Source organism: Carcharodon carcharias, chromosome 20 (assembly GCF_017639515.1).
Source record: "Carcharodon carcharias isolate sCarCar2 chromosome 20, sCarCar2.pri, whole genome shotgun sequence".
In the NCBI taxonomy this organism is placed as follows: domain Eukaryota; kingdom Metazoa; phylum Chordata; class Chondrichthyes; order Lamniformes; family Lamnidae; genus Carcharodon; species Carcharodon carcharias.
The window spans coordinates 98,405,164-98,431,314 of record NC_054486.1 but is presented as its reverse complement, the minus strand read 5'-3'; the positions used below and the strand labels follow the sequence as shown (position 1 = coordinate 98,431,314).

General features: G+C 45.0%; 1 protein-coding gene across 1 annotated transcript in view; it reads right to left on the bottom strand.

The window, feature by feature from the left end:
• The window catches only part of LOC121292264 (latent-transforming growth factor beta-binding protein 2-like), a 658,547-nt gene that overhangs the window by 408,893 nt on the left and 223,503 nt on the right, over positions 1–26,151 (bottom strand). The window contains exons 7-8 of the mRNA XM_041214068.1: positions 18,738–18,994; positions 1,595–1,697 (exon numbers count right to left, since the gene is read on the bottom strand). Coding sequence (XP_041070002.1) covers positions 1,595–1,697; positions 18,738–18,994 — 360 coding nt within the window. The remainder of the gene's footprint in view (positions 1–1,594; positions 1,698–18,737; positions 18,995–26,151) is intronic.

The following is a 26,151-nucleotide window of genomic DNA, read 5'->3' as shown; positions in this document are numbered from 1 at the left end:
AGGTGGTGTTGCCTGCAAAGCCAGGCACTGATTCCCACAAGTGCTGCACGATGCAAGGTAGGCAAACTAACAAAGTGACGAGCGATGTGCAGGTCGCCACATGCACGTTGCTTATATCCTGTTGTGAAAAATGTTATTCTAATTGCACACCGATGTGCCAGAATGATCCAGCGTGGGGGGATGATTCCAGCTAGCAGGCCTTGCTTGCCGGATGCCGAAATTCCGGCCTGCTTACTCTGTTTGGAGATGAAAACCTGTGGGAGATGCAAAAGCCTGAGCCTCCTGAGGCACTGTCATGTCAAGAAAGCTCATCCTCTGCCTGTATATCCTGTGCTAGGGGTATCACCTCCTTTAAACTGGAGCTCTGTGGCCATCTCCTCTGGACAAAATGAGGCTGGGGAGAAGATAGCTGCTGTTAGTGGTATTGTTGCTGCTGGTGCTGTTCTTGTTCCTGTTGGTGCTGTTGGTGTGCCTCCTGGTGCTGCTGTTGATATGACTACTCCTCTTATTCCTCCTCAGAGGTCCATACCATAGTTGCAGAAGCTGCTCCTGTGCTGCACTGAAGGCTGACAGCAGGTCAGATCAGATCAAGGTGAACTAGAGTTCAAGGTGGGTAAAATGACTTCCAAAAAAATTGGGAATCACCCGTGAAGCAGTAAAACCTGGCTCTCAGAACAAGTCCTATAAGCCAAGCCTTTCCCATAATGCAACTTCACTCTTTCCAGGGTGTCAGTTTCATTTATCAATGATTTCCAACAATGTTCTTGCCTTGTTTACCCAGGCAAGTTCCACAAAGCTTGAGAAACCTGTTCACTGGCTGTTCAATCCAGAATCCTGAGTTAAAGCCAAACTTGATTGCTTATTTGAATATGTAAATCATTGACCCAATATTTCCACAAGGGTTTCCCACTCACCCCAGAACACACTCCAGTAAAACCTGGAAGCGAGCAGGAATATGGTGGGTTTCTGACACCCCAGCAATTTAACCCCCTCCACCCCCATCAACTCCTTGTTCATCCTTAAAGCCTCGCCCCCTTGGCAGTTAAAGTTCTCCCCATTGTATTTTCTGTATCTTTGTGTGCTTATGGTATCAGAATCTGTTACATTAAGAAAAGATCCCAAAATTGCATTTTTGTAAACATGCTGTGCTTAACGTGTATATGTGATAGCCTTATTAGTTCAAAGATTAGTTTACATAATATCAAGCAGATGAATAGGGATATTTTTAAAAAAGGATTATTTTTGCGCATTTTGTTGTGGTTTACACTGGTTTTTGCATTCAAATGTATCATCATGAGATTCTCAGAAAATTTCAGTGCAAGTTTCTATCAGCAAGCTGGCATGGAAACCAATGTACATTCCAGCATAACTTAGGTTAAAGAGCTTCCGTCAGATATGTTCACAAAGAAAGGATGCTCATCATTAAAAAAGAACAAGGTTTTGGGTGTGATTCTCTAAAGGTATCTAGTCAAGGTGAATGGAATGGGAAAATGTTTGTTCACACAGGCCTGTGCCTGCTAATCTGGCTAATGTCTAATAGATTATCTAGCAATAAGAGCTTATGTTATAGCTCTTAAAAAACTTGATGGCTTACCTGGTTTTGGAGGACATTTTGTACATTTATGGTATCCCCATGATATTCCTACGCTCCCACAACAATCATCCTGCTTTGTGAGACCTGGAAGTGGTTTTCCACACTAAAATACAAAGACAAGAAATTACTTAAATAATTTTAGTCATAAGTGCCTTATGCCTTTAAGGCAAATATTCTCCTCTTTTTCTAATAGCCAATAGCTCCATTTTTGGTCATGTTCAATGGCAGCTCATCACATTGGCAAATGCAAAAATTAATATTGGGGACAAAAGAAAATTAGACAGTCATATCTATACACTTGTAGTTACATTCATTTCCTACCTTTGCAGCTTCACAGGTTTAAATGATGCAAAGTTTGTTAATCTAGCTGTGCAGTGTGCAAAACTTGCGCTCAAATGGTCCATGCAAATGTAGAAAATGGTTTTTACATTTTGGGGCTGCCATAGACACCTTCTTGTGTTCAGTGGTCTCAGTCAAACACACAAGTGCATCACATGGCCCTTACCCTCCTCAATACCTACTCATATTATGGTAGCTTATTCCAGAGATTTAACAAAGCTATTCTGATGCGATATGAATAAGATTCCAAAAGTAAACTGAGAAAGCACCTGGTAAAATGAGGCCAAATACAAATTGATAAATTGTTCTATTTCACAGCAAATAAACATATTGGAGAACCATTACGAGCAAATTCTCTTAATTTAATAATTACAACTTGTTTTCACGTAACAATACAAGAATAATGAAGACGCCCTGCTTCCCCACATCAATGGGTCACCTCACTCCTGCATATTCCTTCCAAGCCTGGTGAAAGCTTGCCCTCACAGCCTACTGCTGAAAACCTGAATGGCTGTCAGTTTTCTTGTAAATCTCTATTCATGACTCTTAAGAGAGACACCCCCCACAAAACCTCTACCAAGCACCGAGAACCAGGGAGCTCCAAACACAATGGTTTGGAGATATTTATCAACTATTGACACAGACTAATGAATTGCTTAATTTTTCCTTTGGTCTGGAAGAAATAGTATTTTAACAACTCTTCATATCAGTGCTATTTTAAAAACTAGACTTTGGGCAGGATTTTTAGTTCAGCGTGTGGACATAATCGGCGGACCGGGAACGGCCGGGGAACGGACCACCACCCGCGATTGGCCCCCGACCACGATTTCACACTGGCTGGCCAATTATCGGCCAGCCAGTGTGAAGCATGCACTGAAATGCTCATTGCTGCTGGGATGGGGGCGGGAGGAGGGCGGATGCTGACATAAGCGCAGGTATGGGCAGGCACTGAATGAAAGCTTTCCTGAAGGCAGAGAGTTACATTAGGGAGCTGAAGACTTTAAAACCAATAAATAAAGTCTTTAAAATCCAGAAAAATATGTCCACACATCGTAATCAGTCACCTGAACATATATACAATGAAAATTCTGTCCATACATTTTTATTTTTTTTAATAACATAAACCTCATCCCACCCTTTGATGAGGTTTCATGAAAAATGCAGTCTGCCTGGCCTATTTGCCCGTCCGCCAACCATAAGGTTGGATGGACCATGAAAAATCAGAGACAATTACAACTTTAATTGCACTAACTAGCCTCTTAATTGTCAGCAAGCGCGTTTCCGACTGTTGCATGTGCCTACCGACTGAAATATCACAAGCGCACGATGAGGTCAGGACACTCGCCCGACGTCATCCCACGCGATTTCTCATCTGATTGGGTCAGGCGCACACCGGCACACCGGCCTAAAAATTCTGGCCTCTGTTTTAATAAGTACACTGCTTTAAATATAACTTTTGTTTCCAAGTCTTTTCTCTGTTTCTTTGTATCTACTCTATTAAATTCTTTTGCCATTTTAAAGACCTCAATTAGATCATTCCTCAGCCGACTAAGACTTGGGGTTTCTTTTTCTAAACTGCATGTTTGTCCGCTCATACTAAACAAAATAAGTGGACTAATTTCATTCAATTTGATTTGGATATTGAAAAAAGAGACATGTTGCCAAAGCTTTTTGTCTTGCACTCATCAGGACAAATGCAAGAATGCCCCAAATTTCTAACAATCATGGCAATTTATACTACAGGAGAAAAGGGTGCTGATAAGTTGACTCTGATTGGCTGAGGTGTTGTCATTGAGAAGGCAATGGGAAACTATAGGCTCCCAAGCTTTCTGCCTTGAACACCGTGCATATGAGCATACCTATCAATCTTTTACTGTAAGCCACCTCATTGGTGTCTTCAACTGCATCCTCTGCAGCAGATCTCTTGTGCATCCTCACCTTCCAGGGAGCTAATACCTGCATTATCCTTTCCCTCAGTCCCTGGTTGCATGCCAGTCATGCTTAATCTCTCATGACTTACAGATTCAACTTCTAAATTACCCTCTAAAGAATGCACAGTGTCAGTATCTGAGCTGGTGACTAGAGGTGTGAGAGGGATGAATGATCTTTATTCTTCATCAGTTTCTTCACCCTCTTCCATCTCTTGTTACAGTACCATTACATGGCCAGTTTGCAATACATGGGTATCTGAAAGGAGAAAAGGACAACGGTAGGATTGTGGAGGAGAATGGGGAAAAAGCAAAAACTGCATCCTTGGACAAACTGCAGCTTGAAAATCATAACAAGTTGTGGGATAAGGGAAAATGGGCTGTGAGGAGAAGGATTAGGTATGAGTATGCTGTCGTCTTCAAGGCTTTCAGCCCTGTAGGCCGTCTCAGCCTCAGTCATGATGATTCAATCTCCTTCATTGGTAAGGCCATGCAACTGTGCCTGTCGCATGCTGGCAAGCTGCTACCACCTGCAATTGTGCGCATGAATCTTAAAATTATAAGAAGATTAACACAAAAGTGGGGTAGCAGGTACTTATGCTGGGCAGACAAGGAAAGCAGAAGTTAATTCCCCCTAATGGAGTAGGCTAAAAGGCTGGGGTGGGGGGCATAGAGGGAAGGTGGGCAGTGGCGTGCCAGATTAAGTCAGGGATGGAGAAGGTCAAGGATAGCCTTCCTCCTGGAGGCCAATTGAGGCCCTTAAATGGATAATTAAAGGCCACTTAAGGACGTCATCCCATTGTTGCTGGGAACTGCCAATGTGGATAGGTGAAAGAGACAGTGCCTTAAGATGAAGGCATCCTCTGGAGACTTTTTTAAAACTTAAAAGGAGGCTACAGCTGGAGTACATCATCATAGAGGGGAACATCACCCCAGAGCGGCCTATGGCCACAGCAGTAGACAATTAAAAAGCAGAATCTCAAAGGTAATAATTTTTGCATTATTACCTGCCATGAGCAAATTGGTATAGGGTAAATAAAATTAAAGAGATGAATGTGTGCCTCAAAGATTGGTGTGGGGGAAATGGGTTTCAATTCCTGGGGCACTGGCACCAGTACCAAGGAAAGTGGGACCTATACTGTTGAGGTAGTTTTCACCTGAACCTCACTGGGACCAGCATTCTGGCAAGTCGTACAACTAGGATGGTAGAGAAGGCTTTAAACTAAATAATGGGGGCAAGGATTCAAATTTAGGATTATTTGTTAAATCAAAGAGTAGCAACAAGGCAAGTGAGAAAGGTATTAATATGGGGAACGATAAACAGACTGTGGCAGGAAGGGATAGAGAGTACAGATCTAAGAGAAAATCAACAGACAAGGCTTGAGGTTACAAAAATAATGAAAGGACAAAACTAAAGGCTCTGTATCCGAATAGACGTGACAATAGATGAATTGATAGTGCAAATAGAAATAAATAAGTACAATCTGATAGCCATTAGAGAGACATGGCTGCAGGATGACATAGATTGGGACCTGACTATTGAAGGATACAATACATTTAAAAAGGAGGATCAAGAAAAGCTAGAGGGGTGACTCTGTTAATTAATGATGATATTAGCAGAGGGATGACCTAAGCTTAGGAAATCAGGGTGTAGAAGTGGTTCAGATGAAGATGAGAAATGATAAAGGCAAGAAGTCACGTGGGAGTAGCATACAGGTACCCTAACAGTAATTACATGGTAGGACATGGTACAAAGGAAGAAATAGTGAGAGCTTATCAGAAAGGTACAGTGATTATCATGGGGAACTTTAATTTACAAATAGACTGGAAAAATCAGATGGGCAAATGTAGCCTAGATGAAGGGTTCTTAGAATATTTTTTGGATAGTCCCTAAGAACAGCACATTCTGGAGCCAACCAGAGAGCAGGCTACACTAGACCTGGAATTGTGCAGCAAGTTAGGATTAATTAATGAACTCATAGTGAAGGCGCCCCTGATAGTAGCGATCATAATATGATTAAATTTTACATTCAATTTGAGGGAGAGAAGAGTGGGTCCAAGACTAGTATTTTAAACTTAAATCAGGGCAATTATGAGGGCATGAAAGCATAGCATGAACTGGCAAATTAGGTATGGAGTAGGTCAATAGAGATGCAGTAGCAGACATTTTAGGGGCTATTTCAGCATACACAGAATAGATACATTCCAACGAGAAAGAAAAATTCTAAGGGGAGGACCCACTATCTGTGGTTAACTAAAACAGTTAAAATAGCATCAAACTTAAGGAAAAAGAATATAATTGTGCAAAGATGACAGGTCAGAAGGTTGGACAGAATATAAAAAAACAGCAAAGAATGACTAATAGATTAATAAGGAAGGAAAAATTAAGAGTACAAGAGAAAGCTAGCTAGAAATAAAGGCATATAGTAAGAGTTTCCTTAGATATTAAAAAGGGTTAACAATATGAGTATTGGTTCCATAGAAAGTGAGTCTGAGAAACTAATAATGGAAAATAAGGAGATGACAGATGAACTGATCAGATATTTTGCATTAGTCTTCACTACAGAGGATATAAGTAACATCCCAGAAATAAATGTAAATCAGGAAATGGAAGGGAGGGAGGAATTCAAGAAGATTACAGTCACCAGGGAAGTGGTATTGAGCAAACTGTTGGAACTGTGGGCTGACAAGTCCCTGGTTCTGATGGGTTTCATCCTAGGGTCTTAAAAGAAATAGCTAGCGAGGTAGTTGATGCATTGATTTCAGGGAAGGGTCCATCAGATTGGAAAATATCGAATGTAACTCGTTTATTCAAAAATGGAGGGAGCCAGGAAATTATAGACCAGTTAGCTTAACATCTGTCAATGGGAAAATATTAGAAGCTATTATTATAGATGTTATAGTGGGGCACTTAGAAGGTAATCAAGCAGAGTGAACATGGTTTTGTGAAAGGGAAATCATGTTTCACCAATTTATTGGAGTTCTTTGAGGAAATAACGTGCTGTGGATAAAGGGGAACCAGTGGATGTACTGTACTTAAGGCTTCATGGAAGCATTTGATAAGGTGCCACAGCAAAGGTTATTGCAGAAAATAAAAGCTCACAGTACAGGTGGTAATATATTGGCATGGATAGAAGATTGGCTAGATAACAGGAAACAGAGAGTAAGCATAAATGGATCATTTTCTAGTTGGCAAGATGTAATGGATGGTGTGCCACAGGGATCAGTGCTGGCCCACAACTTTTTACAATTTGTATAAATGACTTGGGTGAAGGGACTGAAGGTATGGTTGCTAAATTTGCTTACCAACGATAGGTAGGAAAGTAAGTTATGAAGAGGACATAAGGAGGCTACAAAGGAATATAGGTAGTTTAAATTAGTTGGCAAAGATCTAACAAATGGAGTATAATGTGGGAAAATGTGAAGTTGTCCATTTTGGCAGGAATAATAAAAAAGCAGCATATTGTCTAAATGGTGAGAGAGTGTAGAGCCTTGAGATGCAGGAGGATCTGGATGTCCTAGTGCATGAATCACAAAAAGTTAGTATGCAGGTGCAGCAAATAGATGAGGTGGCTAATGGACTCATTGCTTATTGCGAGGGGAATTGAATGCAAAGGTAGGGAGGTTATGCTTCAGTTATACAGGCCATTGATGAGACCACATCTGAAGTACTGTGTACAGTATTGGTCTCCTTACTTAATGAAGGGCGTAAATGCTTTGGAAGCAGTTCTGAGAAGGCTTACTAGACTAATACTTGGAATGGCAGGTTGTCTTACGACAGAAGATTGGACAGGCTAGGCTTGTATCTGTTAGAGTTTACAAAGAGTAAGAGCTGACTTGAGTGAAGCAAATAAGATCTGAGGGGTCTTGACAGGGTGGTTGTGGAGGGGATGTTTTTTCTTTTGGGAGAATCTAGAACCAGGGCTCACTGTTTAAAAATAAGGGATCGGTCATTTAAGACAGAAATGAGAAGTTTTTTTTCTCAGGGAGGGTGGTGAGTCATTGGAACTCTCTTCCTTGATGATGATGGAAGTAGAGTCTTTGAATATTCTTAAGGCAGAAGTGAGCAGAAACCTGATAAGTAAGGTTATAGGGGATGGCAGGAATGTGGAGAAATCAGATCAGCCATGATCTTATCGAATGGCTTGAGTGGCCTACTCCTGCTCCTAATTAGTATGCATGTCTTACAATCACCGCCAGGGGAGGCTGGGTGGGGTGAGGGTGGAGGCGCAGGGGGATTATTTAAAAACGGTAGGTGGAGCATTGGCCCCCAGAATCTTTGGATGGAAAAGTGCCTAGCCTCCACTAGGGGCAGAATTTTCTGCCTGTCGGGCGGGTGGAGCAGGAGTGGGCACGGGCACGGGCCCAATTGCCGCAGTTGATTGGGTTCGTGCTGCCATTTTATGCAGGCAGGCCAACTAAGGCCCGCCCAGCGTGAATCGTGGCTCCTGAGGACAGCGGGAGTGGGCGGATGGCAGCAGGACTGCAATGACTGCCGGATTCAATGGCGACCCAGCAGCCTGTTTTAAAAAGTTGCTGCAGCCTTTCAAAGGCTGTGAATCATGCCCAGTGGAAGGGCTCCCCAGAGCGCTGCTGGTGAGCAGGCCAAGCGGGAGGGTAGGGCAGGGGCGCACTGTGCCCCTCATTTTTCAGATGATTGCCTTTCTGCCCTCCTCACGGAGGTGGCAGCATGGTGGGAGGTCCTGGTACCCCAGGACAGGCGGAGGAGGCCCCCCTACATGACCAAATGTGTCTGGGAGGGGGTGGAGTAGGTGGTGAGCTCCCGCGATATGGTGCGGCGCATCTGGATCCAGTGTCGCAAGTGCTTTAACAACCTGTTGCACTCAGGAAGAATGAGTACCATGTTGGCATTGGTCACTTACTAGGTAGGCTTCCCCCATCCCCAGTCACCCCCTCCCCACCGCCCACCCCCCCCAAGTCTGAGTGTAGTGACTGAATTGAATCATTGACGGTATATGTCCTTCGCTGGGTGGGCCAGCAGATATTGCCCATGCCGAGGTCACCCTGAGAGGGTGGGTGAAGAGATGGGTTCTGCCCCCGCAGCATGTGGTACACTGAGACCCACATTACTGTTTTGGGGGCAACCTGGAGGAGCTGCACCTGGGTGCAGTGCTGGAACTCCAGGGCATGTCAAAGTCAGGGTGATGACATGCTGGGAGGGGAGCTTTAAGGTGGCATTGGCACTGATTGTTCTGCTATCCTCTGCGCTCCACCTGCTTGCGCCTCCTTACTATTGGAAGGTTAGGCCGTGTGGTGCCTAATGTGAAGTAGGCAGCATTTGGTCAAGGGGGTGGGGGCAGGCCGAGCATCTTTGTGTGAGTGTTTGGTAGCAGCTGGGTGAGGAGACACTGGGGGCCTGCAATATCCCACTCTGGTTGGGGTGGTCCGTCCACGAAGAGAGTCCAAGTAGCACTAATCAATGCTCTTCTCGCCTTTTCAGGTGAAAAATGCACATAATACTGCCGAGCAGGTGAGGACTGGCAGTGGCCTGGCACAGTTGGCGATTCTCAGCTACTTCAAGCAGGAGGCCCTAGATTTGGAGAGGCACCATGCACCCAGGTCCACAGGTATTGGTGAGGCTGGGGTGCCACGGGCAGGTATGTATGCCCAGCAGTAAGATCACCATTGTTCTCCCAGCAGCCATGGTAGTGCTGAATGTTCATGATTGAATTTTGCAACATGGCTTGACCATTGCTTATGGAAGGATGAGCGCATAATGATCCAGGAGACAGGGACGCACATTGACACTGTCTCCAAGTTAACTGATCCAATATCCTTGCTCTTCCTTTCAGCGTCAGCAGAGCAGGGGCTGGGAGGAGCAGCAGCAGAGGCCCTGAAGTCTCCCCAACGTCACATCATCTCTGCCAGGCACGCACCAGCGCAGATACTAGCACCTCGGTGGGAATTAGAACATTGGCTAACATCCCGGGGCACAGCAGTGAGGGCACATCATAGTCGCTGGAGGAGCTGGCAAAGACAGAGAGTGCCCATGGCGCCAGCAGTCGGAGGACTGCAAGGGACCAGGCATATGTTCAGTCAGTGCCTGATGATGTGCCTCTGGAGTCGTCCGCGACGCAACAAGAGCAGGAAATGTGGCTGGTTGTGCGGAAGCATCTGGTGGAGATACATGAGGCTCTGCTTGGCTTGGTGTGTCCGTGGTGGAGGAGTCTACGCAGACTATTGCCGAAGCAATGAGCCTCATGTCCGAGCGTCACACATCCTCCATGGAGAGAGTGGTGACTCACGTGGAGAGGCTCCTCCAGGAGACCCTTCAGGGCTTCTTGGGGTTGCAAGCCCTCACATTGGCATTGACCTCAGCTGATCTTTGCCAATGTGGGACATGGTCTGGGCACCAAGTTTCCCAACTCGGTGCTCATCCACCCACAATAAGCAATGAGTTCCGAAGCGATCTCACGTCGGCGCAGCAGCTGCCTGTCAGCTGTGCGGGTTCCTCTCAGGGCGCTCCAGATGAGGGCAGCAGCTCCTCTGCCCCTCTGTCAGTGACCGTTGCATCTGGTGAAGCTGCAACGACTAGAGAGATGCCAGCTGTGAAACTGGCAGCTCCCTCCCAGGCAGGGCAAGCACAAGTTCTAAGGGCCAGAGGATGACTGCCAAGGTCATTGAAGCCAACAAGGACAGCAGAGTCAGTAGGCTGTCTCAGATGCCAGTCCCAGCGAGGGGTCAGCGCCAAGATGTAGCACCCGTAAACATAAACATAAGGCACCTTAGGCACACCACGGGTTTATCACTGGTGCTTTTGTGTTGGCCCGCAATGAGGTCTTTATGAGTTGGTGTGATTTTTAACACCTTTGTCATTTTGTTTCATTCAGTTTCTTTGGTTGTAATATTAAATTCATGTCACCATGGCTGAGGGTGCCTCTTTGGTTCTGCAGGTGGATGGTTTCCAAAAATGTTATGAGTATTTTGGGGGCATTCTGCTTTATTAACAAGGACCTTAGTTAATGTTCCTAACCAGGCAGATTTTGCACTTAGGTATCGAGTATGGAGTCTACAGCCCAGGCTTGTCCTGGAAGTCCATATATGGTGTGCTAGCTGAAGGTTCATTGGATTAAAGCCTCCCGGGTGTCCCTGCCTCCCTGGAGTATGCCCGGGTCAGCGTCAAGCCCCTCAGCATTTCCCTGTGCATGCTCATTCTCGGACTCACTGCTGGACTCATAATGTGCAGCCGCAGACACTAAGTCAACATCTTCAACGTCCACAGTGTCCCTACTTTCCAGCACAAGACTGTGGACAGCGCAGCATGCAACCACTATCGGCGACACACGATCTGTGGGGTACAGGAGTGCGCCCCCTGAGCGGTCCAGGCATCAGAAGTGCATCTTGAGAAGACCAATGGCTCTCTCCATCACAGCCCTTGTGGAGGCATGACTCCTATCATATCACTGCTCAGCTTCTGTTCCTGAATAGAGAGGCTTCATGAGCCACCTTCCGAGTGGCTAGCCCTTGTCACCCAGCAGCCAAACATCAAGATAAAATCAAAATACTGCAGATGCTGGAAATCTGAAACAAAAACAAAAATAGCTGGAAAAACTCAGCAGGTCTGACAGCATCTGTGGAGAGGAAGACAATGTTAACATTTCGAGTCCGTATGACTCTTCATCAGAACTTCATCAGCCATCCATCAAGCCGGGCTGGAACACTGAAGAGCCCCAGCACCTGGGAGTGTCTGAGGATGCAGGCATCGTGGGAGTTGCCTGGGTACCTTAAACAGACTTGTAGAATCAGCATCCTGTGATCACACACTATCTGCATGTTCATGGAGTGGAAGCCCTTCCTGTTGACGAAGACACCGGACTCACCTGCTGGCGCCTTGATGGCCACATGTGTGCAGTCTATAGCACCCTGGACGTGGGGGAAGATAGCAATCGTCGTGAAGCCTCTGGCTCACTGTGTCTGGCTTGCCTGGTCCCAACGGTAGTGGATGAAGGTCAATGCATGCCTGAACATGCATTGACACAAGTGTGGACAGCTGATTGGGAGGCACCGCAAAGATCACCCACAGACCCTTGGAAGGAGCCAGAGGCATAAAGGTTGAGGGCAGCTAACCTTTAGAGTCACTGGCAAGGGGTGTCTACCCACACAGTTCGCACAGATCTCAGGCCCAATCATCTGACAGATATAGTTGACTGTCTCCCTTGAGATATGGAGCCTCCTTCAGCAGTGCACCTCAGACATATTGAGGTAGCTGTTTCGCCGTCTGTATACCTTGGTAGCAGGATAGTGGCGTCTTCTGTGGCCCCTTCTGCCTTGGACTACCTCTTGGCCCTGCACCCCTTGTGCCTGTCCTCCCAAAGGTGGCTCCCCTGGAGCCTGATTGTGTACTCCTGGCCTCCTCCACCTTCCAGCCCTCCCTTCCACCTCAGAAGAGGTGCCTCCAGTAGAGAGTTCAGCCACTGGCAACGCATGCCCGCCTGTTCTACTGGGAGGAAGGCCTTGATCCAAGAAGCTGCAGATATCAGCCGGAACCTGCCGTGAGAACCTGAGCCTCCTGAGGCACTGGTGCTTAGACATGTTGGGAGAGCTGAATCTCTATCCTTAGACCTTGTGTTAGGAATCTCACCTCCCTCCAGCTGAATCTTGATTTTCAGTAAATCAGTAGCCTTTGCCTTCACCAGTTTTCTCATTCATCTTTTTAAATCCCTCCATGGCCTTGCCCCTCCCTAACTCTGTAATCTCCAACCTCACAACCCTATGAGTTACTTGCACTCCTCTAATTCTGGCCTCTTGTGCATTCCCAATCATAGTTGCTCTACTACTGGTGGCCACACCTTAAGTTGCCTCATCTCTGAGCTCTGGCATTCCCTCCCTATACCTCTCTCTGCCTCTCTATCTCACCTTCCTCCTTTAAAAACATTTATTGGGAGAATTTTACACCCCACCCCCCACTGCCAGCATATTTGAAATTAAAGCCCACCATCTTCCTGCCCACCGCCATGCTGTCCTCCATAAGGCATCAGGCCATGCACCCTTAGGCCTATTGAGGCACTTAAGTTGCCAATTAAAGGCCACGTAAGGCCTCCATACCAACTCCGGCACCATAACATGTTGGGCGGGGAAAGGCAACAGGAAGGCGGCCAGCCTACAACTTTAACAGCTCGGGCTAAAATGTGGGAAGTAAGTGTGGTAACTCCTTTTAGGGGTCCCCTATGGTCACCGGAGGCACTCCCCACAGCCTCCAAAGCCCAAAACGCCACCCCCCAACACCCCGCCCCCCCACCTCCCCCCCACCCCCTGCCTCAATCCTTCCCCAACCAGTATCCCCATATTTACCTTTAAATCGGGCATTTACCTTTCTTATCCTTTGGAATACTTGTCGTCCCAGCAGCTGCCATTACTATGTTCTAGGGCTGCTGGGGCTATTAGCCAGCAGCTCTTGAGGGCGTGGCTTCCTGTGTCTCAGGGGCGGGAGTCCCATTCTTACCTTGATAAGGCCACGCCCTGCATATTATCGCTGCGGGGCAGCCTGCTTCGAAGTCAGCAAGCTGACGATCAATGTTTCAACCAGGGATGATGGGGGAGGGGGCACTGAATACACAGCAGCCTTCCATGCCCCATAACATCACCCCCTCTTTGACCAAGCTTTTGGTCATTTGACCTAATTTATCCTTATTTGGCTCAGTGTCAGTACTTTGTTTCTTAATAGTCCTCAAGGGAGTGCTGCACTGTCCAATGGTACCATCTTTTGGATGAGATACTAAACCAAAGCCCTATCTTCTCAATCAGATGGATCCAATAGCGCTATTTTGACAAGAGCAGTGGAGTTTTGTACAGTATCCTAACCAACATCTATCCCTTGATCTATATCTCGAAAAAAGGGTTATCTGATGAAAGGTCATCGACCTAAAACATTAACTGTTTCCTCAGATGCTTTCTGATCTGTGGCATTTTCTGCAAAAGGCTTCCTTCTTTTTATGTTTTTATTTAAAGTAGAATATCTGGTCATTTTCACATTGTTATTTGTGGGAACTTGATGTGCACAAATTGGCTGTTGCGTTGTCTACAATTGTGTCTATCCTTCAAGAGTGCTTTATTGGCTGCAAACTGGTTTGAGACATTCTGAGGTCATGAAAGATGTTACATAATGCAAGTCTCTGTTTCTTTACAGACACCAAAAATCTAAAATGTTTAAACATTTTGTGAGCTGTTACATTTCTGTCTTTCAGCATTTTCTTATTACTGTGTATTTCTAAGCACTGCAGTTTTGAAACATAGAACAGTAAAATGCACAATGTAAACAATGAGAAATAGTCAATCTAAATTCATTTTTGGACAAGTTGCAAAAATGTTTCCGCAGTCCTCAAGGTTTAAAACTCAAGAAATGTTGCTTCAAACAGAGCAGAATAGATGTTTGTAGAATGTCATGATCATCCACAAGGGATGCTGTTGCTATCTAAACACATACAAACATATTCTTACATCCTGACAACTATTATTTCTTAACTTCTCATGGGTACTGATTATAAACCTTGGCATTTACAAGGTAAATTCATCTTAACTTACATTTAATATTAGGTTATATCAAAAGTGCCTCTTTTTTGACTTTCGCATTTTGATGAAACAGTAGGCAAGTGTAAGTGGGAACAAAATTAGTAGAACAACATACAAAAATGAACAAGGAGCAGGAGCAGGCCATTCAGCCCCTCGAGCCTTTCCGCTATTCAACAGGATCATGGCTGATCTGATAATAACCTGAAATTTGCATCCCACCTACCCCCAATAACCTATCATCCCCTTGCTTACCAAGAATCTATCCACCTCTGCCATAAAAATTCGAACACTCTGCTTCCACCACTTTTTCAGAAAGAGTTCCAAAGGTTTACAGTCTTTGAAAAAACTTCGCCTCATCTCTGTTTTAAATGGGCAACCCCTTATTTTTAAACAGTGACCCCTAGTTCTTGATTTTTCCACAAGAGGAAACATCCTCTCCACATCCACCCTGTCAAGACCCCTCAGGATCTTATAGGGAGAATTTTTCACCCCATCGTGGGGGGGCTGAGCAGGAGCAGGCACAGGCAGGTATGCAGCCGATTGCCACCCACGATCAGCTGCACGCCGCCATTTTACATGGGCGGGCCAATTAAGGTCTGCCCAGTGTGACGCATACCCGGAAGCATGCGCGCAGAAGAGCACAGAAATCTCCCTGAGACACAGGGCTGCCTCAGGGATTTTAATCTCATTATGAAAAATTTTTAAAAATAAAGACTTTCAGATATGTCCCCTCATGTGACAGTGTCACATGAGCTGGGACATGTCAATGAATTTTAATTAAAACATTTATTTGATTTATAAATCCTTCATGAAGCCTCATCCTGCCCGTGGATGGGGTTTCATGATAAATGCAAAGGCCGCCTGGGCTCTTCACCTGCCCGCCAACCTTAAGGTTGGATGGACAGCTCCGTTAATTCTTTTAATTAGTTTTTAAATGGCCTTTGATAATTCGGTGGGTCCGTAGCCGACTCCAGTGCATGTTCGCCGAACTGAAGATCTGAATGATGAACGGTGAAATTGGGACACACGCTCGACATCACCGCGTGTCATTTTACGCTTTTGGTGAACGGGCCTGTCCCCGCACGCAGACCAGAAGATTCAGGCCTATATGTTTCAATCATGTCACTGCTTTTTCTTCTAAACTTCAGCAGATACAAGGCTAGCCCGTCCAACCTTTCGTCATAAGACAATCAACCCATTACCTGGAATGGGTATTAATCCGGTAAACCTTCTCTGAACTGCTTCCAACACATTTACATTCTTCCTTAAAGAAGGCGACCAATACTGTACACAGTACTCCAAATGTGGTCTCACTAGTGCCCTACAAGAAAATGGTAGTGCACTATTTGTCCATTTGCATCAATATGCTGAGATAGTATTTCATCCTAAAATGGATTAAAGCAAATTATTGGATGTTTTTGGTGCATTAAAGCCTCATTAAAAGCTTTTTGTGAGAAATTCGCTTAGAATTAGTCATGGAGAATTGAAGAGGAAAGTTGAGTGTGGAATTCCTGTCCTGAGTCAGTTCTGTGAAGGGAAGATTTGGAAGGATCATTGCAATTTAATGGAATAGAGTCATAACAATTAAATCAACAAATCTTTACAGCATAACAATTTTGCAAAAGTTGACACAATTTTAGAAATACGATTTAAATTTCACATTTTCATAGTGCAATAAACTTAGGCCAGGGTTTTCCGGCCCCGTCTTGGGTGGGACCCGCCCCAGGCAAGGTGGGGCCCCAGCCCGGAGTTCATTGACTTGCAGCGGGACCAGACGATCCCAGTGGCAGGCGATTGTGGAAAATCCCACTCTTAGTGTGAACACTTCACATCTGCAATGACAATATGGTCATACAGGATAAGAGAAATGCTTGCTTATGGACAACAGATTGCATAGTTGGCATAATCATATGTCCAGCAGAACTAATAAAAAAGAACCTTTGTGTTTTCTAAAGTATTCGCTTTTCTAACAATTTTGCAGAGTTTTGTTGAGTTTTGACTATCCCTTGAAAGCTAAACATATTACAGCTAAACACATTGACGTATCATGGATGTCGGCATATAAGTTGAGCTTTGAAGCCTCGAAAAATCTTTCCAAAAATGTGGGGTCCACTTATAGGCCGAGTATAAAAGTGAACCGCTAGCGTGGCTATCGATGGTCATCACTTCGAAAGTTTATCAACATCCAACATGAAGAGTGGCTGTGTCTTAAACTCCTGGGCATCTCTGCAACATAGTGCATATTGCCTGCTTGATCCCTTGCACTCAGTTATAGGACAAATTAATACTGAATGTAAAGATACATATTCATTTCTTTGTAACACTGAATTTTACAGAGTTTGGCTTTGCAGAAATTGAAAATCTAGTAACCCTTTTTGCGCAATTCTTACATTGAGTTCTTCATTTTTACAAAAGCTGGATATACACACAATAGCTAGATTAATGAAGAGTAGAGTAGCTATACAGTTTCATGTTATTTTTTTGTGCATACGTTCCATTATTTCTTGAAACCTGGCTATTCCAATTAATAAATATAAACTTAGGAATCAGTGAGAATGTTGAGAAAGGAGACCACAGCTTTCTCTAAAATGATCAGCTAATGACCTCCCTCAACTTACTAATCTTTGTGGCATTGTATTGGACAATCTCATAAGTGGCAAAGAACAGGTGCCAGTTGTAAAAAAATAAGCTTTTTGAAAAAAATGTCGAAGAAAAAAAGGAAATACCCTAGATGTTCCCCTTTGCCAATAAGTTAAATCCTGGCATCAGCAACTGTCACACCACATTTTACAGTTTTGTTTAAATCAGATCGTTTAACCATGGGAGCCTACCACCCATCATCACATCTCCACCAGAAACACACTGAAAGGAACAATAGTACCTTTAAGTTTCTACTTATTATGGGAAAAGCACCCAAACGTATACATCAAAGCATATGGTAAAATTTACTCAAGTATACTATTTTGTACATACGGTTCAAAGCTTGCATATGCGATTCATAAAACCTTTGTTGATGCGTTCATGCCTTGCAATACCTTAATAGGTAGTATGATGTTTTTATCACTTGAGTCTTAAGCATTGCCTGCATGGAGCAGGCTGCAAGGATCAAAACACAGCCCATCATTTTTTTTATTCCACAATTAAAATTATGAGCTGGAGGACTGAGCAGAGAAAGGAGAGGAGGGAGCAGGGCGAAGGGAGAACAGAGAGGTGAGAGGGAGGAAACAGAGAGGAGAGGATGAGAGGGAAGGGGAGATAGTGGAGGAGAGATTAGGAAGAAGGGAAGAGGAGCAAGGCTGGAAGAGAGAAAAGAAGGATTGAGGGGGGAAGGAATGTAGGGAACAGCATAAAAGTTAAAAATGTTGGATGTGGAGGATGTTATTTAATGCATTGAGCTCTTCAGCTGGAGCTGTCTATTCATAACCAATTTCATTGCTCCTTTTCATATTCTTTAAAGTCTTTCTTTACAAATTCTTACCCAGTTGCAATTGATGCTATTGATTTGGAAATGCTATGGGTGTTTTTTCCAAACTCCCACCACAACTATGGTAGGAAACTTGAAGATCTATTAGGAAAACATCATAAACAACTACTTTTCAGTCACAGAATGGTGCACAGAGCAACTTGTGCAGAAGGAACTAAAGGAAAAACTTGAGGAAACATGCAATATTGATATGAGAGAAGTGCTGTGGCCTCATCTGAAGAGACTCAGCATCCAGATTTCAGGGTTTAGGCATTAAAATAAAGGATTCTGTCCAAGCATGCCTTATATATGCAAGTACTGGGAATGTTTCTAAAAAGTTATCTGAAAATATGTGGTAGGTCCACACTCCCAACTCCGGTAATGTACCATGATAAATGTGTGTATTGGTAATCCAATCCTTCCCGAGTGTCACAGTTGCCAAAATTGAAATCTATTTTCCATTCACCTAATCTTTTAATATTTCTCTGAAATTTTATGCTTCCCTGAGCATGCCAGATAATAAAGATTTTACTGTAATTCTACAATTAATCAGGTTGGACCAAAATTTGGAAACACTTCTACACATGATGAGCGGTAGAAATGTGGAAGTCTCTTCCACAAACAGCAGTTAATGTTGGATCAATTGTTAATGTTAAAGCTAAGGTTCATAGATTTCTGTTAACAAAATATATTATGGGATATGGGACAAAGGCAAATATATGGAGTTAAGCCACATATCAACAATGATGTCACTAACTGGCAGAATAAATAGAGAAGTTAAATTACCTTCTCGTTTCTATGATACATGAACAAGGTATTATGAGTTGACTTTCCTTATCCCTTATTTTCCTTTTAATTATATAAATTACAGATAATCTCCTACCTGGCCATCAGCTGTTTCCTGGAAGCATCTTCCAACATTCATAGGCCTATGCTGTGGCTGCCCATTGATGTTTCCATTAGCATTAAGCTGTGATCTCTGCTGCACTGAATGGACTGACTGTTGGCCCTGAGAATTTTTTATGCTGTTCTTGGCTGAAGCGTCTGGTGCAGTCTTTACTCTTGCCACTTGATGAATCTGTACTGTGGCCTCTGGTGGGTGATTTACATGGATATTAACCAGGGATGGGAGCATAACAACTGTAGGTAAGATGGAACCGTGATTTAAAACACTTGAAACTTAGTAGCCATTTTTTTTCCAAACAGTAATATTTTCTTTACCAACAATAACAATAACAATTGCATTTCAAAGTAGAACTTATCAAAGATTACATCTCAGAAATAGCACTTTTAGTCCACCATGTTTGCAACTCCTCTTCATCAAACAGGCTACAAAGTGGAAAATTGGTTGGGGGTTCGAAGATTATGGGGAGGTAAGCTGCATATTTTTATGAAGACCACCTGCTTTTTCATTCATTCATTTAAACAAACAGAAAATGGCTGTGAACAGTCCTCCCTAGCCAATATTCTTCATGAAAGTTAGTTAAACAGGTAGCTGATGAAGTGGCAGTTATCTATCAACCAGCTGTAAGTAGTTGCCCTCAATAGGTGTTAATTACTGTAGTAGAAAGCTAAGTCAGCCAGTGATTCATCAGAGCCTCGAGAAAGGCAGAGAGGTTTTAAACTCACACAAAGAAAGAGGGATGTGGACATGAGACTATGCCTGATTGAGATGTAAATTGAATGAGCAGTTGGGAATTTGGTTTAGGTGGGAATTCAGCACACAGGGGCAAAGAAGTGTTCATTTTTAGACTTTCTTTTCAGCCTCCAGTGGTTGGTGAATTTCCTTCCTTGTCTCCAACCTAGGTGAGTGTAACTTTCTATTACCTTATCTGTGTAAATTAACAATTTGGCTAACTAAATAAATAAAGTTGGACAGAGATGGCAGGGCCGGTGATGTGCCATGACTATAGCATGTGGAAATCTGTGGAATGTGCTGAAATACCAGACAAATATCTGTGTTTGCAGCTTAGGCAATTTTGGCTCCAGGTTGCTGAGCTGGAGTCTGAGTTGTGGACACTGGGGGGCATCAGGGAGGGGGATACTTGGTTCCAGGAGGCAGTCACTCCCCTTACTTTGGGCAGGACTTTAGAGTTGGTCAATGGTCAGGGACAGGAGGATGTGACTGTGAGTCAGGCAAGTAAAGGGAGCCAACATGAAGTGATGGAGGGGCTTCAGTCCCTGACTTTGTCCAACAGGTACGAGGTGCTTGCTACCTGTGTAGAGGATGAGAAGGACCGCAAGGGGAATCAGCAGACTAACTATGATACCATGGTGAAGGATGCTATACAAGTTGGGGGAGCGAAGAGGTAATAATAGGATACAGCATAGTCAGGGGGATAGATACCGTTCTCTGCAGTTGAGAGCATGTGTTGCCTGCCCAGTGCCAGGGTTTGGGATATCTGCTCAGGGCTGGTGAGGAACTTGCAGTGGACAGGGAGGATCCAGTGGTCATGGTCCACCATAGGTACCAATGACAGAGGTAAGACTAAGAAAGAGGTTCTGCATGGAGAATATGAGGAGCTAGCCACTAAGTTAAGAAGTAAACCTCAAGCAATAATCTCTGGATTATTATGTGAACCTCATGCAAATTGGCATAGGGGAAATAAAATTGGAGAGATGAATCCATCACATTACTAATTTTCTACATTTCTACTTCTCATTAACTCTGAAGAAAAGTCATACAGGCTCGAAATGTTGGGCAGAATTTTCCGTACTCACTGGCGTTGGGCATGTTCGGCAGTGTGAGTGGACAATATGGCAAGAAGGCCAACAATAGGTTTCACAATCTTATGAAACCAGTTTGTAATCGTCCACTCAGCCTGTTGATGGTGGGCCACATTTCCCGCCATCAGATGTCAGAAATCTCATTGTAATACATCTGCATATCATTATAAGGCCAGCCACGGGAACCTTCACCCCACCCCTGCTAGATCGTCTGCCCGCCTGACCAATGTGTTTCACAACAGCATATGTAAGGCGTGCACTTGGCGGCCTGCACTTTGAGGGGAACTTGCACCCAAGTGCACAGTAACATTGCGCAGCACAGCGCTTGCGAGGGTCGCCTTTTAAACTTCAAGGTTGAGGCGACTTGGGGGAGAAGGGTTGCCCTGCAGTTGAGGTGACTTGCAGGGGAGGCAATGGCTGCCCTATGGTTGAAAGTAGTGCATAAGCACATGTGGGGTGGAGGGGATGGAAGTGCCACACATTAGAGAAACCTTGTATAAAGTGACCATTCCTCTGCAGCTAAGACAGTTCAGATGCAGCCACATTGACATGCGTGGAGTTGGGCTTCTAGCTTATCTGCCCACTCAAGCAACGCAGAGGCATGAAAGTGCCACAAAGTGCTCCAAAGCTTTTCACCCTTCGGCGCAGACTGCAAACTCATGAGCGTTTTAGTGCACTGCAGAACAGTTGGACAACTGGGCACGTTGTACATTCTCCTTGCTAAAGCTGGCCATGGAGAAGTCACTGGTGGAGGTGCTCACTGCCCCTTGCAAAGTCATCGTCCTGGTTTGGACCAGTCTCCCCAATGGTTCAAGCTGACAGCACAATCTTGCTGTCCGAGTTAGGAGAACGCCTGAGCTGAGAACACTATATGCAGCCCAGTGAGCAAAGCTGTCACCAATTGGTCAGGCGGAGTGGGGCGGAGGAGGGTGGGGTTCCAGGCAGTCATGCAGTGCACTAAACCCTGGCCATCCAAATGGTGGTTAGCACTTTCTGGGATGCATTAACGGCCTTCAGACTTAAGCGAGAGAGGTTCTTAGAAAACATGCATCTCTCTTTCATCCTGCAGGAGGAGTACATCAGGAGCATGGAGCCTGGTGAACTAGCTGTATGCCTCTTGGCATACAGAGAACAGAGACAATGGAGAAGGGAACGACAGAGGCGCCTGGCTGCACAGAGGGAGGAGCAGCACTGTCAGGAAGAAGGGGCGGGGGCGGTTGGGGTTCCCACACACGCCACTGAAGAGCCATAGCGAGCCATTGCTGGTCAGCACCTAACTAGACCAAGGGCCTATAGACGCCGTATTTCATTCCTGCAGACAACTGAGAGCCAGTGTCACCGAAGATGGCACATGTCTAGGGAACTTGTTGGTCACATCTAACAACTGCTGCAGGATTTGGCGCCATGGGGACATGGTGGGCATACATTGCCAGTGGCTCCTTTCAGGGCACCATAGGTGACCTCTGTGGCATATCAGAAGCCTCCAACCACAATTGCATCCATGAGGTCACGGAATGCCATCTTCACAAGGGCACACAAATTTGTGCATTTCGACAGCACCAGGAAAGTCAGGATTCCAGAGTGATTGGATTTGACAGGTGCTTGGTGTCATCGACTGCACTCATGTGGTGTTCAGATCTGCGTCACAACACACGGTCAACTGCAAGGGCTTCCATTCATTGAATGTGCAGCTGGAATGTGACCATCACAAACGCATCCTGTAGGCCTACGCATGGTTTCCAAGGTGTATCCATGACTCCTACATTCTCAGTCAATCACACATCCCTGACATCTTCCAGGGTCCACAGAGGCTGCAGGATTGGCTCCTCGGGGACAAGGGCTACCTGCAGAGGGTGTGGCTGATAGTTGTGCGGCAGCCTCAGACTGCAGCAGAACGAAGGTATAATGAGGCAACTTGGTGGACAAACCATCGGGATACTGAAAATGATGTTCTGGTGCCTGGACCAGTTGGTGGAGCCCTGCAATATAGTCCACAGAGGGTGCCACGCATCACTGACACTTGCTGCGCTCTTTACAACCCGGTGCTGCAACGGGGAGAGGAGCTGGCTAAGGAGGAGATGGAGGAGCTGCATGTTCCCTCCGATGAGGAGGATGTCAACGCTGATGAGGGTGAGAACGTGTTCAAAGGCAACAGTGATGGTGATAAGGCTCTCGCACTGGCCAGATGAAGCAGGCTTTCTCAGGAGGCCCTCATAACTATTAGATTTATGGAGGATAATGACGACATGCAGTGAGGAGACCCCACAGACCCTCACATTGCATCTATGAATGTTTGACTCCAGTCTGGCTTATGGCAGCGCACATACCCTCTGTGATAAAACACCTATCATGGAGATGCAGTGGAGGCCCTAATAGTCGCTCGATTACAGGATGATGACGACAACATAGAGTGGGGACACTTTACAAATCTTCACATAGCCATTGAGAATGTCTGACTCTTGTCTGGCTGAGGGCAGCTCACTTGTGCTCTGTGATCAGGGTCATATCATGGAGAGGCAGCCATGAAACTTAAAAAGCACCTGATGCTTTGTCTGCCTTCAGCACCTGGCCCCTTCAGGAGCATAATGTCACTGATCACAGATACTGATGAGATGGAGACCTGCACAACTTAAAGGTGCTGAGAGCACACAGCGAATGAACTCTGTGATGCCTGCCCATGACATTCCAGCAGCAATGACAAGGGCCATCGAGGTGCAGGCATCAGTAATATGCCCAGGGAGTGTGAGACCGGACCTTCACTTTGGTCTGAAGGCTGCACAAGGCACAGGGAAGAGGCTCTGAACTGAGAAACTTGCCTTTATCTTGAACAGATCAGAACAAGGAGCAATAGGCAGGGAGACATTCTTGGGAGTTTATTTACAATAATGAACATTATGTACAATTGATTAACTAAATCTTAACCTTGCTAACCCTGCTTTGTGCTCCCCCGACATCCATAGCAGAGGTGGAGGCAGCCTGCCGACTGCTACGCCCTATCTGTGATTACCTTGACAGGCGTGCTCTGGAGAACCAAGACCTGGAGGGCCCTGGCCTACTTTAGGGGCCCTGTTTTGTGGCAGTGGCGCCCTCCTTGAGCTGTGGAACTGGAGCCGCTGGGGTCCCAGGAAGAGGGGATTCAGATGGGCCAGACACTCCTAGAGTCAGCTGGGTGGATGGCCCCAGGGTGTGCACCTGCTGATCCTCCTCTCTATGGGTGCCAAAGGGCCCCTGATTGACTCCTAGAGAAGAAGGGGAAGCTGGAGTGAGATCGAACTGCCCAACACCTTTCTTGTGTACACACTGTTGGATGCCAACTATGGCAGCAGTGACGGAGTTCAACCCGCGCAGCAGTGCAGGATCGACATCCTGGACCAAGGTCTCCATGATAGTCGCCATCCTACCAGTGTTGACCTTGGTGTGTTGACATGCCGGTGCTATCAGCTCAGCCTGAAATTGGATGGAATCCTCCATCATGCATCCCTGCTTGATGTTCCAGAGTTTGCCTTTGCAGCTTCAGCAACTGAGACACGACCGAGTCCAGGGGCTCAGAAAATCTGACTTGGGAATTAGGGTTTTAAACTAAATAGTGGAGGCAAGGGATCAAGTTTGGGAAGATGTGGTAAATCAAAGTGTAGAGACAAGGCAAGAGAGAAAGGTACTAATATGGGAAAGAATAAACAGTACGTGGGGTATTTCAGAATACACAGAATGGGCACATTCAAACGAGAAAGAAAAATTCCAAGGGGAGGACCCACCATCTGTGGTTAACTAAAAAAGTTAAAGATGGTATTGTAATGACACAGCAGTCAGGAAGAGATATTAATGTATATAATATTGGAAATTATTGTATACATTAATATCTCTTCCTGACAGGAGCAAACTTAAAGAAAAGGCATATAATTGCGCAAAAATGGGTGGCAGGTCAGAAGATTGGACAGAATATAAAAAACAGCAAAGAATGACCTAAAATATTTAATAAAGGAGGGAAAAATTAGAGTACGAGGAAAAGCTAGCTAGAAATATAAAAACATAGTAAGTGTTTCTACAGATATTTGAAAAAGAGTTAACAAAGTGGGCGTTGGTCCTATAGAAAGTGAGTCTGTGGAATTAATAATGGAAAATAAGGAGCTGTCAGATGAATTGAACCGGTATTCTGCATTGGATATAAGTAACATCCCAGAAACAGCTGTAAATCAGGAATTGGAAAGGAGGGAGGAACTCAAAAAAATTACAATCACCATGGAAGTGGTATTGAGAAATTGTTGGAGCTGTGGGCTGACAGATCCCTGGACCATGATCGACTTCCTCCTAGGGCCAGAATTTTATGGCCCCGTCACAGCGTGGACAAGGCCGTAAAATGTGTCGAGCCATTCTAAACTCCATTGACGTCGATGGGAACGTAAATTCCTGCTGTCATAAAATTCCAGCCATATTGTCTTAAAATTAGTTAGTACGATAGTTGGTGTATTGGTTTTAATTTTCCAAAACTCCCTAGATTCGTGATTCAAGGTTCCATTTGATTGGAAAATAGTGAATGTAACTCCTTTGTTCAAAAAGGGATGGAGGCAAAAAGCAGAAAACTACAGGCCAACTAACTTAGCATCTGTCATAAGGAAAATGTTAAAAGCTATTATTAAAGACATTATAGCAGGGCACTTTAGAAAAATTCAAGGTAATCATGCAGAGTCAACATGGTTTTGTGAAAGGGACGTGTAAAATGATTTGCGATGACATCAGGTGTGCGTCTCAACGTCATCGCGCTGATTAGCGATGTTTCGGTTGACGGGTGCGCGCTGGAATCGGCTACGCATCCGCTGATACGTAAATGGCCTAAGGCCATTAAGAATTTAATTAAGGTTATTATAAACGCTGTCCAACCTTAAGTTGGCAGGCAGGCAAAAAGGCCAAGCGGCCTTCGCTTTTTTTTTTCAGGAAACCTCATCCACAAGAGGTGACGGTCACGTGAGGGGACATGTTTAAATCAACTTATAAGCCTTTTATTTAATTTATTGAACATCAATCTCCCTGAGGCAGCTCCATGCTTCATGGAGATTGAAGCACTCTTTCGCGCGCATACGTAAAAGAGTGCTGGCCCCGACTCTCTCTCCTCCCCTCCCACCCACACAGGTAGCGCTGACTGTCCGTGTATTACGCTAGGCGGGCCTTAATTGGCCTGCCTGCGTAAAATGGCGCGGAGCTGATTGCGGGCAGTGATCGGCTCTGCACCCACCCCAGCCTGCCATATGAAAAATCCTGCCACATGTTTAACCAACTTACTGGAGTTCTTTAAAGAAGTAACTGTGGATAAAGGGGAACCAGTGGATTGTACTGTATTTAGATTTCCAGAAGGCATTTGATAAGGTGCCACATCAAAGGTTACTGCAGAAAATAAAAGCTCATGGTGTAGGGGGTAACGCATTGGCATGGATAGAAGATTGGCTTTCCATAACAGGAAAGAGTTGGCATAAAAGGGTCATTCCTGGTTGGCAAGATAGAACAAGTGATGTGTCACAAGGATCAGTGCTGGGGCCTCAGCTTTTTATATTTGTATAAATGATTTGGATGAAGGA